This window comes from Danio rerio, chromosome 5 (assembly GCF_052040795.2).
Source record: "Danio rerio strain M-AB ecotype USA chromosome 5, GRCz13ab, whole genome shotgun sequence".
In the NCBI taxonomy this organism is placed as follows: Eukaryota; Metazoa; Chordata; class Actinopteri; order Cypriniformes; family Danionidae; genus Danio; species Danio rerio.
The window spans coordinates 37,600,765-37,617,327 of record NC_141025.1 but is presented as its reverse complement, the minus strand read 5'-3'; the positions used below and the strand labels follow the sequence as shown (position 1 = coordinate 37,617,327).

Genomic DNA, 16,563 nt, shown 5'->3' with positions numbered 1-16,563 from the left:
TCCTCCCACAAATGCTTCTCGGTCTGACAGCCAGAGGAGAATGAAATATATCCACTTACTATAAAAGTGGATATTACTGGCCATTATGTAAATGTCGCAAGTGCCTGAAACTACCCTGTCTGAGTGAAGTAATAATTTAAAACTTGTTTTCATGTTGTTATTGGGGAGTTTGTAGTACTGTGACAGTCCACATGGAGCGAATTTGTAATGTTTCCTAAGTTTTTCCCACAGTCTTTTTTCAATTAGTGCACAGCGAGTTGTTTTTGAAGAAAAGCATCTGCTAAATGGTAACTACCAAAAGCCCCTTTAACAGCCTAGAAACATCAAGACCAACATAAAACCCATGAGTAAATGTAAGAGGCGTTAATAGGTATTGGCTACAGCAGCGTGTGGAAGCCTTTAGAGAGGGTTAGCGAGGAAGATTAAAACAAAATAGCAACGAAATAATAAGTCAAGTGCCTTGGACTAATGATTTCGTTGTTTATCTGACACAATAAAGAGCCCCTATTATGGGTTTTTGAAAATGACCTTCTATGCAGTGAGTAACAGGTCAAAGTGAAGTGAAATTTCCAGTTAAGGCTTAAATCTGAAAGTGCGCCATGTTTAAAACTGTTGATTCATCTATAAAAGAGTTGACTCAGAGTGGTTTAAATTAATTTTCAGAGTAACAAATGTTTGGCTGCGTTGGTGTGATGTCTATACAAAACTCAAGCCCCGCCCATTTGTTGCACGCAAAGGCCCAGGAAAATTGAAACTCCCACCCACAAACAACGTAGAAAGAAAAAGAAGAAGACAAACACTGTAGCAGATCCCGGTTGAATCATGTCGGGAAGACGCTGTGCTGTGAAGTATGAGGGAAAGTTAGTGTTATTTTCCCTACCCAAAGATAAGGCTGTGAAGAGTCAGTGGTTGAAGTTTAATTTTGCAAAAATACCTCAGCATTATAGCCCCAGCCTTGTACTGTGTTCCCATCATTTTTCTGACGAGTGCTTCAGCAATCTGCATGCTTACAATGGGGGATTCATCGGCTGTTTGTTAAAGGAAGGATCAGAGGACTATTGATGTATAAGACTTTGTCAAAGCTTGACAGGAACTTTACAGTACACAGTTCCTGGACCAGTTCCTTCCTCTATTTCAAAAGTGTATGTAACTTAAGTGTGATTAAAATGGTTGCCTCCTTGTTTTTTATAGCTATTTATTTAATTGTGTTTTGTTACTTGTAAGTGCTTGTACTGTATCTGGTTAACTGTTTAAATTCACATTTAGCGCCTAAAACCATGTTAAAAACTCGGCACAAGCTGTTTTGTTTACGGATTTGATTGCATTTGTGAGCTTTCGCCATTTGTCGTTGCTATGGCCACCATTAGCTGTTCCTACACACGTGCAGTGGTCAAGTTTCAAAATAGCTCAGCTTTTGTCACTGTGTGTCATGGTTAAGGACAGAGCAATATGCTGGTGTTTAACTGCATTGGGTTCACACATACACTCTGCACTCTGACTACTTCAAAATTGTTGATAAGCCGTGGTGTGTGTTTCTCTCTATGTCACACGCTGAACCCAGTCGACCAATCGCAGTAGTCTGGGTCATCGGACCAATCAGTGCAGATTAGCATCGAGCTAAGGAGGGGTTTGAAAACAGATGAATCGCTGAACAAATAATATGGGAGTCGTTGGGACAATTAGGCAAAAATAAAAGCATATTATAAGACAATGAGATTTGCATGCATATCAGCCTGTTGTTGGAGACCCCAAAACCAAAATATGACATTTTTTAATGCATAATAAGGGCTCTTTAACTACCCCTAAAACACTTTTTGTATGACTTAGCACTCTTTATTGTGTAAAAGAACTTGCCAGCAGAAACCAATCTAAAAGAAGAGAATCTTAAATATGAAAAACGTCTCCAATAGTGTTGGATTTATTCGAGGAGAAATGTAACAATATCATTCATCCGTTCATTTTAGTTTTTTAGAATGCAGTCTAAAACGAAACCAAACAAATTATCATTCATGAACCGTTTTTTTTAAACATGTGCAGCCAGGTAGTCCCGATAAAAGAAACAAACACTGAAAAAACGTGTTTAAAACATTCACTCGTTCAAACAAACGCACGGATACATGCACGCTTAGACCAAGCCAGATGTTCCAGTCCTCAAAAAGACAGGCACAGACGCTTTAGCGGTGGCGAGACTTCCTGTGTTTTCCAGGCATTCGGTAAGGTTCGTCTCATGCACGGCAGACAAAAACACTTTCACAGCATGTGCGCCTCCCAATAAAGAGGGAGATGTTCCAGTCTCTTATTCCTCCCTCATGGGAACTTCTTCTAGAGGTACTATTGCCTCCAAGGAGCCAGTGCTGCAATGCTGCAGTGTTGTTATGGAGATGAATGTGTGTAGTAAGAAGAGAACAAGCACACACAGTTTCAATTTACTGCCATGAAGACGATTTGTACATGACATGGCCCCCGACGATAACCTCCTGTGGAAAGAAAAGGAGCCTGGGAGGTGCGTCAGGGCACATGCAGCGCCTACAGCAGAGTCACATCCACTCCATCTGACGTCACAGCAGTCTGGACCCTGACTGCTCAAATACTCCTCTTGAAACCCTGATGATAAACGGACAAACGCTGGGTTAGAAGCAAATGGTTTTTGAGTGTTGACTCATTTCAGTGAATCAAAAGCAAACATTTCTCAATGATTTCCACACATAAGCTGCGCTCTTCTCTAGAAATCTCAATCAATTTTAGCACCAATCAATCTGGACATTTCTTTCAAGCCATTCATTTTGTCATGTTTGTCACGTCAACTCCATGAATCCAGCCTTTTTTTTCCAGTTTTATTAGTAATTCTTCACAGTCCAGGCTTTGCTAAAACTGGTCTACAGACTATATATACTACATCCATATGGCACAATCACATACACAGATAAAGATTAGCCCTCATGCGAAATTGTCATATTTTAGATTATTTCCCACATGCTGTTTAACGAATAGAAGATTTTTTTTCCCAACACAATTTAAACTTAATCTTTTAGTTACTAATTTCTAATGACAATTTTTTTGTCTTTGAAATGATGACAGTACATAATAGTTTATTAGTTATTTTGCAATCAGCTTAAAGTGCAATAGTTATGTGCTTAATAGGGTTGTGCCGATAGACGATGCCATTGGGATTCATTGCCCCGCCCCACATTTATATTGATATATAACTTAATATTTGCATGTCATCTTAATGGCAATAGCAGTCTTTTCATGAGCTGTGTTAAATGTTATATGTAGCTGCCACTAGCACGGCTGACAGCATCGTGAGGATTAAATCAAGGATTATACAGTACCTCTCGCACTTAAAATGAGTAGATTCAGTGGCAAACGCTGTTACCTGCAAACCCCGTCTCACAGACTATACAGTAAATGGCTTTAGTCTTTTTCAAACTTAAGCTACTGGAATCCACTCTTGGAAAAGTGTAAATGGTAAATTAACATTCAGCACATGATAAGTTATAACTAATAAGATGTGCCATTATTAGTAACTGTGGGTAAATCTGTCAGGGTTATTTTCATTCTCTCATCTTCAGCGCTTCACATTTTCGCGGTTGTAGCTCCTGTCATCTAAAGGCAGAAGGCATCGACTGAGTGATTGTCAGCTGATATTAACCAATCATTCGCATTCAGTTAGAGCAGTGGGCCAATAAGAAGAGCACAAAGGTGGGGCAAGTAGTGCAGGCTTAGGGTTAGGGTTAGTTCACATTACAAGTTCACATAACAACTGTTTATCTGTTCCTGTGTGCTGCGTTTGGCGTTTTTATGTGCAAAGATGCATTCTGTGTAAATGTCTCTTAAATCCGCGCACGCGGTGAGGATTTTGCAGTGAAAACAATGAAAATGAATGCACTACAGTGAACTCCAACCGAACTCTCGTCTCCTTCACTAGCTATGGGGAAAGCCATTAGAACGACACAGATCACTGTGCCTATTCATTCCAGAGTCCCGCGGAAAAAAAAGTGATTGACAGGGGGCCATTTGTTTGTAACTTTATTTATTTATGGTTTGGTTATGGGTAAAGCAAAGACCATGTGGGTCAGGTAGTGAAAACGGTAGGCTACAATTAATTAATTTGTTATGAATTAATTGATATTTAACAGCCACCCCCCGCCTACGACGACGATGGCATCGTTCATCGCGATGTTTTACATTAGACATTGTACGATGCCAAATTGGTCAACATCGCCCAACCCTAGTGCTTAACTAGGTTAATTAGGCAAGTCATTGGACAACAGTGGTTTATTATGTAGCTAATTGAAAAAACATTTTTAAGGAGGCTAATAAAATAGACTTTAGAAGTATTTTAAAGGAGCTGTATGTTAGTTTTTGACTCTTCTAAAGCATAAAAACACTATAATATGTTTGCAGATATTTAAGAAACCAAGTTAACATTCTTGTTTATCTGAAAAACAATGCTGAAGTGAGTTATTCTGCTTTGAATATGTGCGTTATGTGCTGGAACGTCTTGTTTTGGTCATTTAATTCACCCAATGCCACTTTAACCAATTATTTTACTGCACCCCGGTATGCCATGGTGAAAAACAGCGCATTTCATTTATTCATTCATTCAAAAATGCTCTCAAAGTGTGTGTCTGTGACCTCCGGTCGACAGTAACAGCGCTGAAATGAGACGCAGATTCAGAGTTACACTTGAGATTATTAATTAGCAAATAAGATAAATATTACAACAGTAAGTATTTGGTGAGCAGGTTACAATGTAACCCTGAGTCTTAACAACACGCTAAGTGAGAAGATACAGAGTGACAAGCAATTTGGCTATTTGCACCCGACGAAACACGAAAGAAATTTAAATACAGCCAATGAGAAGCACAGAATAGTGCACTTATTGCACTCCAATGAAATGTTAAGGTTTATAAACTAACTAATACATATTAAACCTTTAACAATAATAAATGTACATGCTGAATCACTGATATGTGTTGGCTTGTACTAAGTCACAGTTCTAAAATTTAATTTCAAATAGTTTTATTTTCAGGATCTGAGGTAAACTATCTGCTGCTGCTTTCAGTAGTATGGCCATAAATGTCAAGTAAAACGGCAGTCAAACTCGCATTATTAGCATTTAACACTGAATAAAGCACATCTGGTGCACTTGGAGTGATTACAGTATATCGTGTTGTTCAGCTGCAAGAAATAAAATATAAATTTTAGGTTTTGGTTAGAAGAAAAACTCCTTTTAATATGGAAAATATGCTTTTTTTTATGCTGCTTTTATTTACAACATGATTTAAATAAGCCTTTGTGCTTGAAGGTCAGGCTCGCTCCTGTCAATCCGGCAACCTGTGCTTATGTGTTTTAAACCAGGCGTGCAATACCTAGTTCAACCACTATGTGTCATTCTTAAATACTGCACCTTTAATAAAAATTATACTCTAGCCAAACTAAAAGAAATAAGACTTTCTCCAGAAGAGAATATTATATAATAGAGACTACTGTGAAAATGTTTTGGTGTTAAACATCACTTAGGGTAAATTTGAAAAATAATTACAATTTTATCAGGAGGTCTTATAAATTTGTCTTCAAATGTATTTAGTTCCCTAAAACAACATTTATATGATAAAATGTAAATCTCCACTTATAGACAAAGCTCATTACTGAAAATGCTGTATTAAATCAGCTGAGACTTGTTTGCATCCTATGATTTTGCTTGCCATCCTTACTATTTCATTTATTTTTATTAGTTTCATTCATTCATTAATTTTCTTTTCCGCTTAGTACCTTTATTAATCAAGGGGTCACCACAGCGGAATGAACCACCAACTTATCCAGCATATGTTTTCTGCAGCGGATGGACTTCCAGCCGAAACCCAGCAGTGGGAAACACCCATACACTCCCATTAACACAATTTAGCTTATTCAATTCACCTGTACAGCATGTTTTTTTGACTGTGGAGGAAACTGGAGTATCCGGAGGAAACCCATGCAAACTCCATACAGAAATGCCAACTGACCCAGCTGAGGCTCGAACCAGTGACCTTCTTGCTGTGAGGCAATTGTGCTACCCACTGCGCCACAATTACTCTTTCGTTTTCATCACATTAGTTTATAGAACATTAAAAGGTTTGCTAGTTTAACTGATATACTTGTTTCCCTTAGTCTTGTTTGCTTTACAGATAAAATCAGTTTATAAGCAATCATAATTCCTAAAACTTTGACAATGTACATAATTTCTGATTTAAAAATATGCTCATCTTTATAAATAAATAGCAGTAATTTCAGAACTGCTCTTTATTCTCACAATCTTTCCATAACAGCATAAGCCACATTGCATTCTCATTTAATTTGTATAGACAGAAAATAACATGAGAAATAAAAGACATTCTTGAGGCACCGGATATTTAAATACATCATAACTGATTTAATTTACCCCCGGGACACAGACTTAAACTATCATTCTGTTTACTCCAAATACCAACAGATATTGTAAAAGTTGATGTATCTACATGGTATTAAAAGCAGATGTATGTAAATATGAAAATATGTACATAGGCTTTTGCTTATTGCAAATGACTAGCAATTGTATCTGCCATAGTAAGTGTAGAATACTCTCTGTATTATTTTCAATTTTGCACAATTTTGTATTAATTCATATTTAGATTTAGCTTTATTTTATATTTCAGATTGTTGTTTTATCTTTAATGTTTAGTTATTTTGGTCTTTGGTCATTTTTATTGATTTATTTGTTTGTTATTTTAGAACTTGTTTTAATTAAATTAAAATAATCTGCTTTTAATATAACATTTGTTTAAGTTTTATTTGACCTTTATTTCAATAATCAGAGATAATTATAAAAGTGTTTAGTGAGAGCAATACTTGGTGTGAAGTTAATAAAAGTTGACACATTGGATGTTTAGTCACATTTAGCCAGACACACAGTTTTTTTAATTTATATTTTTGGAAATATTGTTGTTTTACAATTATTATTGACATTTTTAATTTAGCCATTAAAAATGTATATGGATGAAAAGTGTCTAATTTATGTGTATTAATGCTGCATATGGATGTATATTTAATTCCAGTAATTAATAATGTAAATTCAGTAGTAAATGTATGCATAACTCCAGTAATTTCAATGAGGTCAAATATGTTATTAATGTGCCTCTAGTTTTAATCAAACTGTGATGTGTTTTTATTCCAACACAGAAATTTCTCCTTTGCAGCCCGTGTACACAGAGAGGTCCAAACAGAATTGATTTACTCAGTTTGGTGTGAAAAGCCCAGATCACAGTCTGCTTCATCCCAAAGGTGTTCAGTGGGTTCAGGTTTGGGCATTGTGAAGGCCAGAGTCTCATAAACTTCTACTGGACATCTACTGCAATCAAACCTGATATTTAGAAAGGGGTTGTCAGTTAAGTGTATGACATTTACCTGCACATAGAAAGCTGGGCGAGCCGGCATACAGCAAGCGGTCATTGTCAGGTAGGATGAAGGGGCAGGTGGCAGTGACTTCACCACAGTAGTGCCGGCATGGGAGCCACCGCACACACTGCCGCTGGGGAACTGGAAAGTATTCTGCACACAGCCAGGCTTTATACACTACCTGAAACACAAACATATGCAGAATGAAGTATTCAAGCTTCTGGATGGTTACTTGTTATAACTGATTACATGCATCTACACATTCAGTTAATATACGTCAACCAAAGCGATGATGGCAGTAACTTAAAAAAGCCTCTCACCTGACACAGGTGTGTTTGCGCGCGCACTGAGTAGTCGTCCGCCATGTATTTGCGCGTAAGGGCATCAAACTCCTCATATTTTTCCTGAGCGTGTTGGTCGAGTCGGGTGTAAGCGTGAACACAAGCGCTGCACGCGTCCCCGTCCTCCGGTCCGCCGCTGAACAGGTCACGAATGATGTGCGTCAGGCTGCAGTTGAGCCCGTCCGGACTGGTCATGCTCTCCAGCAGGTCCGCTATTGTGAGCGCGTCGCAAAACGACAAGCTGAAGTTCCGGAAGTACTCCAAAAACGCGTGTGGCGACACCGTGGGCACCGTTACAGAATAGGAGGAGCTCACCGAGCCGCTCTTCTGCCTGTAAAGCGTAGAGCATGCGGACTCCAGAGGCGCGCGGCGCCGGGCGTCAGCCTCCACGCAGTCCGGCCCGTTTTCTGTCAGATTGCTTAAGAGAACCCCGCAGTCCTCATCGCGAAGGCCCGTCTGGGCGTCGTGACTCGCGTTGTTCCACGTCCTCCGGTGAGTCCGGTCTCTCGAGCGGAGCTTGCCTCCTGCGCACAGCCAGAGGTGGTCGGACAGCAGTGCAGTGAAAAAGAGAAGCGACGCGAGGCTCATGCGCCATCTCTGCACCTTCTCCGACTCCGCGCACGGCTTGTCGATGGGTTCGGTCACGCGGCAGATTTCTAACTCGGCGTCAAGTTTCCTTCCACACCGCCAGGCGCCCGTGATCATATTTTAGAGGGGGAGACAAAGCGCGAGCTCACACGGGCGGGTCTCCTCCGCAATATTCCCCACCGCGGCGTTTACATGATGGCTCGAAGCATCCTTTTCACCTGCTGCTCAAAATGAATCTGCACTGCAAACACCTGCGTCTGAATTACCGAGACAGTGCATGATAAAGCACATGCCGCGAGACTCCATCACCTACCCCGCATCTCCCTGACAACACATCGCACGCAGCCGCTTCTTACTCGTTCACGGGCATCTCCGAGGCGGCGGGGTGAAGAGCTCGTGCGTGTTCGTCTGTCTGTAAGGGGCTTGTCATCTTCCCGTGGTCTCCTTCACTCTGTCGCCATCTTCGCTCTCACCCAGACGAACCCTGAGATGTTTTAATTGAAGGCGGGGGTGTGGCGCGTGCGCTGTCGCGCGCATCCTTGCCTCCTCCATTGAAGCTTCATTCACTATGCGCTCACCATTCAGCAGCGCGCATTGTAGCCCACAGCCCACCCCTCGAGGAATCACCCCGCGCACCTTCCTCGGCGCACAGCATCGTCACAGCATTGGGGGAAGAATGGGCACAAGACATAAACGTTTAATTACATAATATTACATTCATTTAGGTAAAGAAATTTAGAATAATGTTAACACCGAAAATTAACAATGCTATTTATCAGTTTAATTTCACCTATTTAGGCAAAGGAAAATAAGAGGTAAATGAACTGTTGGAGATACATATGTAATTTATTCTACTATGAAAATAAAATTACAGGACATTTCCACAATGCTATCACAACAAATGGTTTTGAATGGTTTTGTAGCTAGGGATGTGCAAAGTGGAGTATGGCTATACTACTCCAGTAGGGAAAGGGAAAATGTATTTGTAAATACGGTAAATTGCAACTTTAAGATGTATCAGGAGTTCACATAAAGGGATAGTAATTCACACACACACAAAATAAAAATGCTGTATCTAAAACTAGCACAGGGGCCTTCAACTACATACAGTAAATCCCTATAGATGTCAGTGGTTTTAGGTTTTCAGCTTTTTTTAGGCCTATATCTTTAATGTTCAACAGAAGAAAGACACTTTAATGGTTTTTCACTTAAAAGTGATAGATAAATAAAGAGCCCTGACAAATATGCTGGGCTCATGGAAGCAAAAAGATTAAGTACTATTATATAATGTATTTTATTGTCATAAAAAAAACTATTAAGTTTTCAACTTTTTATGGCAGTGCCAGTGGGGCTCTATAGCAGCACAACCACTGAAGAGGCTATGTTTTGAGTCTGTGCGAGTGTGCGTAGTCTTCGTTCATCCTCTCACACTAGAGGGCGCTATAAGCCCAAATAAGAGACTGCCTCTAAAACTTGGCAGCAGTAGCAGATGAAAACAGCGGTGACTGAGGGCCTCTGGAAAGTGTTGAGAGGAGAGGGTGGGATTTATCATCTGGACTTTTGATCCTGTGCTATAATAAGCCAAGGGGGACTAGGTGTGTTTCCGGGGCCGAGCTCTATCCAGATCTTTTACTGGTTTTAAATAAACTCTAGAGCATTTGCAAGCCCTGCAGGGCTTATAAAAGAGGTAGTTTTCTCCTCAAACAGCATGTGTTTCGAGTGCTTTTGTAAAAGAGAGATGACGGGGGCTCCACTGACTGACTCCTCATCCGGAAATCAGCGCTGAAGTTTGAGGTCATGTTAGTTAGTAGCAGATGCTAATACTAGACTTTGTCCAAAGCAAAATACTAAACACCAATTAGAGTCTTGTAGCAATGTTTACTTCTTTCAGATCACATGTCATCTTGGTTGGTGCAGTGACCCTCAAACTGTCTTTTCCACACAGGCTTTCCTTTCTTTCCTTGTGGTTTCATTGTCTGATTTTACAGTATACTGGATTCTCTTCTCTGATGTTTGCAACGGTACGTCAGGAAAGAAAAGGGAACTGCTGCCCCACTGTAAATGTCACAATCAAGCCCACATGGAAGCATCTGGGCGCTCTGAATTCCACTGAAATCTATGCAACCTTCTGTGGAATACAAACCACATTTCATGTGGGTCTGTTTATCCTAAAAGTGTATGCCCATCTATTGCATCCTTTATGTTCAAAAAATATTTTGACCAATTTTATTTAGTTTTTAGCAGTGTTTAGACATGACTGGTGTAGAGACATACTTTCCATGTGTGCATTTAAGAGAATGACACTATGATAAAAGTACTCAGCTTTATTTCATACATGTATATATACGCTCACCGGCCACTTTATTCGGTACACCTTAGTAGAACCCACTTTTGCCTTCAGAACTGCCTTAATGTTTTGTGGCATAGATTCAACAAGGTACTGGAAATATTTTGGTCCATAGACATTCCACCATTCCACCACATCCCAAAAGGTGCTTTATTGGATTGAGCTCTGGTGACTGTGAAGGCCATTTGAGTACAGTGAAGTCATTGTCATATATATATATATATATATATATATAAAAATGTTCAAGTAGAATATATATATTTAAATTAATTAACTTAAATAACATTAAATGGACTTAACACACCTAGCGGATCCTTGTGTATTCTAGAACCAAATTAATTAAATAATTATAATAAACTGGTTATAAATCATAAGTTATGAAAAATATAAATTTTATTTAGTAAATAAAATATATTTATTTATTTAGTAGAGTAACTAAATATTAATTGTTGTGACTACATATTTCCCTGAAAATATAAAGAACATAAACAACAAGCTGCAAGAATAAAAATGAGACAAAACAACATAATTTCTATTCAACTTTTCCCCTATTTCTCTTATATCTTTTCTTTTGATGTGCACTGCACACTCATCAGTTCTGTGCTGTTGTGGAGACTGGGAGAACTTATGTGTGTGTGTTCATTTTGTGAATGAATCACCCGACCCCTACATCGCTTTATTCAACACGCAGGGTCACAGTTGAGAGGGCAGGAGTCAAACTTCAAAGATGAGATAGAGATCAAATGAAATGCACACCAACTAAGAACACACATGCTGGCATCTACTTACAAACGGATGCAGAAACACTCAGTTTCGCGTGAATACAGACAAAGTTCAAATGAAAGAAGAGATCACGTATTATGTGGCAATAAAACCCCCACTCTGTATCCCTGATTGTGGAGTATATTAATTGGTTTACACTTGTAGGCTGTTGTTGTGGCTTTGATTAGGGGTTGAAGTGTATGCAAGTGCTTCGCTCTCCAACACATTACTGATTTACTCATCACGATCCTTGACATCTGACCCCTGGCTGATAAAGGTCAAGTTGGGAATGTGCTGAGGCTTACAGATCACCACTTATCAGAAAGACACAATCCAGTCTGTATTCATGAGTGTCATTCTCAAAAGTGAAAGCATACAGGGATTTAGGTGTTTCTGGGCATTCACCTTTATATATGCTCCAAGATTTGCAGTTGAAGAAGTGTTTTAAAAACTGGGTTTAAAGAGGTGTCGTTACTCTCCTCACAGTTCATCCACCATATATTAAAAAACAACTCATTAGAATGAACAAATTACCCTCAGCAGACCATGAGTAATGCCATCAACTCGAAACCAGTATTTCCTCAGAATTATTACAGATGTGAAAGGTGCCATGAAATAATGCAAACCCAGGCATAGTTGAATAATAAAGAGTTTAATACATGGAAATGACATGGCCTCAAACAGCATTGTTTCCTTATTTTTTTGTAAATCCCATGAGTGTAAAATACAGATGAAAATCAGGCCAGTAAGAAAAAACACTGACTTTGATAATCTATTCATATAATCTATTAAGCAGTGGCCATAACATTGTCTATAGTGAGATTACAACAATGATCATTCTTGATATTCAGAAAATAACTTATTCAGTGCCCCCGAATAGGCATAAGGTCTGTTTTACGTGTACATTGTGAAATTTGTATGCTTGCAATAAGGCATCAAACCCATGTACATTGCTAAATACAGGTGTTTAATGCATGCTTAAGCATCTTGTGATCACTCAGCTCTTACTGTAAAGAATGAAAGGATAGCAATAAACGACAAAAACTGTTTATGAAAAGGTAGATACAAATTAAATATACTTTAAAACCAGAAAATTCTAAACATTCTAAATATCTTTCTTTTTCATCCTCAATACTACTCAGGAGTAAACTTTCATTACGTATCATTTACTCATTCCACCTAGCTAAAATAAACCTCTATACCACTTCAATTAAAATAAACCTCTATACCACTTCAGTTAAAAAGACTCTTATTTAACATGGAATTTACCCAATTTGTTCAAATACTGTAAGTATAATTATCCTTCCAATTGACAACTATTATATATAGTATAACTACTGTAAGGAAAAAAGAAATTAATTTTATTATTAGTTTTGTCTCATTTTCTTTTCAATAAACAATAGTATTTTTTAAAATTGTATTGTTTGAAGGTGATATATGAACCAAATTTTTTTCTTTTGAGTGTGATATGATTTGCATGCTAATGAAGCATTTTTGCAGACATAGATGAAGCTGATAGAAATGCAAAGACCTGATTGTCTAAACTAAACTAAATGTGAGCAGAGATGGGTTGAAACAGAATATGCGCAGCTAAAAAGACTTATGCTTTTAATGTTGTGCTGAGAATTTGTAGGAAAAGAGGACGTATGTATGGGTGTGGCCAATAGAGGACTGGAGATTGACTGACAAGTGACGAATTTCACTAAACTCCACCTGTTAATTGACCTTATTCTAAAATGCGGAAGTGCGCCTGTTTTCGCGATTGTCTTAGAACTTCCGATTCAGTCGCCTATGGGAGAAATGACTAGGAATAATAAACGGCAGAAAATGGCCAAACTACTTGCTCAACAAACAAATGTTTGCATGACTACACAGACCAAGTAGCATAATATAATAAGAAAATATTAAATTGCAACATCAAGCAGCGTAACGAGCAGTTGTTAACGTCAAAAAATGAATGGAAGTGAATGTGACCGGAAGTCGCTAGACAAAAAGATTCAAATGGCAGCGCCCACTCGTCAGCTGAGAATAAGGTGAATATCAGCTGCCTATAAAAGTTGCAGTCAGGAAATGAAAATTGCTGCAATGTAACTGAATGTAACTTTTACATTGCATTGAGGATACCAGATTTCTGTGAATCAAACTATTCATTTGTATCCAATAAATCCAGAAAAGTCTCCTGACCTTTTTTATTGAACACACATGCCAATTAGATATTTCAACTTTATATATACAGTAATATGTAATGGACTCATCACTGGACTTCCCAAAAAGACAGTCAGACATTTGCAGTTCATCCAGAACGCTGCTGCCAGGATTCTGACCAGAACCAGAAAATCAGAGCACATCACACCTGTCCTCAGGTCTTTACATTGGTTCCCAGTTACATTCAGAATAGATTTTAAAGTATTATTACTTGTTACCAGAGATAAGTTGTGGCTGGAAGGGCATCCGCTGCGTAAAAAAATAGCTGGATAAGTTGGTGGTGTATTCCGCTGTGGCGACCCCGGATTAATAAAGGGACTAAACCGAAAATGAATGAATGAATGTATTTATTACTTGTCTATAAATCACTAAATGGTCTATGACCTCAATACATTATAGATATGCTCCCTGAATACAAACAGGTCACTCAGATCTTTAGGATCATATAAACATATAAAAGAGTTCAGTCAAAGCAGGGTGAATCAACATTTGGCACATTCAAATCAAGGCTCTGTTTAGCTGTGCCTTTACTGAATGAGCACAGTGCTACGTCCGACACATTGTCACTGACAGATGTCTTTCTTTTCTTTTTCATTCTTTTATAACCTGTTTTTATCACATTTGAATCTGTTTTAATAATTTTTAATTCTTTAAATTTTTTTTCTAGTTTCTTTCTTGTTTATGTAAAGCACTTTGAATTATCATTGTGTATGAAATGTGCTATATAAATAAACTTGCCTTGTCTATATAAAGTATATTAATTCATTTTCTTTTTGGCTTAGTCTCTTTACTAATCTGAGGTGACCACAATGAAATGAACCACCAAATTATGTTTTACACAGCGGTTTTCCCAACAATGGGAAACACCCATACACACTCTTTTACATACATATACAAATGGCCAATTTAGCTTATTTAATTCACCTGTATCGCATGTCTGGACGATGGGGGAAAGCGGAGCACCTGGAGGAAACACACACGAACACAGCAAGAACATTAAAACTCTACCCAGAAATGCCAACTGACCAAGCCAAGGTTCAAACCAGTGACCTTCTTGCTGTGAGAAAATCATGCTACCCACTGCGCCACTGTGCTACCCACTCCATATACGTCATGGGTATGACTCAGATGTTACTACATTGAGGTGGTTTATGAAGATAGGCCTTATGTCCTTGTAATTCAAAATGCCTAAATACATATTTAATGGTAATCTTATTAATGGTAATCTTTTGACATTCAAAATGTGCCACAGGTTTCCTGTGAGGGTTGTTTTAGGGCAGTATAACAAAAGGTTTTGACAGAATAAAATACATTACACATATGGAGAGTCTACTAATACTAACATGTGTGTGAGCAGCCTGATCTCACAAGAAAACGTAAGTATTTTACGTTTTGATCAGTTTAGTTGTCTAATTCGTACGAGTTCAGTCGTACGAAGTTGTACGATTTTAAAAAGGTGGCGTGGCACTTAACCCCACCCCTAAACCCAACCATCATTGGGGGATGAGCAAATCGTACTAAATTGTACTAAATTGAACTAGATCGTACGAATTTATACAAATTAGCCACTAAATCAAAAAGCTACAAATTGCCGTGAGATTGTGTTGGTGTGAGAGATCTTCAGGCACAGACACGAGTTGCAGAGCATTAGCACACAGCTCATTGATATTCACAAGCATTCCAAATAAGGTCAAAACTGAGCTTTTCATTTTAGATGTAATTCTTGTGGTTATACTTTTTGCACTTACTTAAGCCACATACCTACTATGTACATATCAGATTAAAATTTAACATACTAAATTAACACACTCTATGACATCTTTAAATAATGCTGTAGGCTACTGTAGCAGCAGACAATGCAAAGAGAAAATAATCTGAAGTAGCAAAACAGTGAACTCAAAAAGAGCTTTGGCCATGAATATGCTTGAGATAATAAAGTCCAGCAGCGTCACTTTAAAACATCAAACGTTAATGTTAATGTCATGATGGATAAAAATAAAGCACAAAGCCAAATATACCTCACACTCTATTTTCACTATAGAGGCTATATGGATTATTTGTAGCACAGCCTTAAAATTTAAAGCTATATTTCAGTTCTTTTGAATTTAAGCTCCCCAAACTGGAAAAGCAACTCAAAATATTAAGTGCAGCCATAATGTAAAATGTGAATAAATCAGTTTTTTTTTGGTTATACGTGTCACACAGAGAACATGAAAGGCTGCAGTTCTTCAGAGTGCCAGAAGAGGACAGCAGAATCTGCATTTACATACCTCAGTGTGGAATGTGTGTGCGCGTAATGAAACGTGCTGATTGATTCTGTGCTTTGGAATTCTCAGAAATACAACCCACTGCTTCATAAGGAGCCATAGAAACCGCAAATCTGCACCAAAAACACACATAAGTCAAAGCCCTTCAGTTCAGCAGTTTCTTATTGCAGTATTTAGGTTCTCTTAAGTCAGAACTGATCTCAGTCTACTCTGTTAACACTTACAACACATTCAGGAACTATTCTTTAAAACGTATTCTATTCTATTTCTCGTATTAAAAAGACTCCACCCTTTCTGTCACCCTTTCTGTTTATATAATGTGAAGGGAAGGCTGTTTTCACAGTTTATGTACAGGGATTTAATAGGAGATTTATTAACTCGGTTTCCCACACTGCTGCCAAAGGTGAACCTCTATGTGACCTTTCTCTGTTATAATCCTCTTCTCAGGTTTGTCCTTCTACAGGCACACAGATAAATGTGTTTGTCTCCTTGTTAAACACTAATAGTTAAAGCCCCGTGATGCTTATCTTTGGAGAACAAGATTGTTTAAGTATCCATTGTGAAATTAATGAGTTACATCAAACCTAACTTGTGAATTAGAATAATGTGAGTCCCTTTACTGCAGGTAACACTT

General features: G+C 38.3%; 1 protein-coding gene and 1 long non-coding RNA gene across 4 annotated transcripts in view; both read right to left on the bottom strand.

Moving 5' to 3' along the window:
* Nucleotides 1-1,889: 1,889 nt before the first annotated feature.
* nalf2 (NALCN channel auxiliary factor 2) lies at nt 1,890-8,820 on the bottom strand. The gene is given in 3 exon segments (NM_001080643.2): nt 1,890-2,604; nt 7,429-7,600; nt 7,740-8,820. Coding segments are annotated over 3 exon segments (1,206 nt in total). The 5' UTR covers nt 8,466-8,820; the 3' UTR covers nt 1,890-2,296.
* A 4,816-nt stretch (nt 8,821-13,636) lies between these two features.
* Nucleotides 13,637-16,563, bottom strand: part of LOC103911089 (uncharacterized) — an 85,995-nt gene continuing 83,068 nt past the window's right edge. The window contains exons 5-7 of one of the 3 annotated variants that reach the window (XR_015491422.1): nt 15,933-16,042; nt 14,587-14,625; nt 13,637-13,911 (exon numbers count right to left, since the gene is read on the bottom strand). This is a non-coding gene — a long non-coding RNA (uncharacterized LOC103911089). Of the gene's footprint in view, nt 13,912-14,586; nt 14,626-15,932; nt 16,043-16,563 lie in introns of those variants that run through there. The other 2 variants (XR_015491428.1, XR_015491427.1) reach the window with 2 other exon arrangements.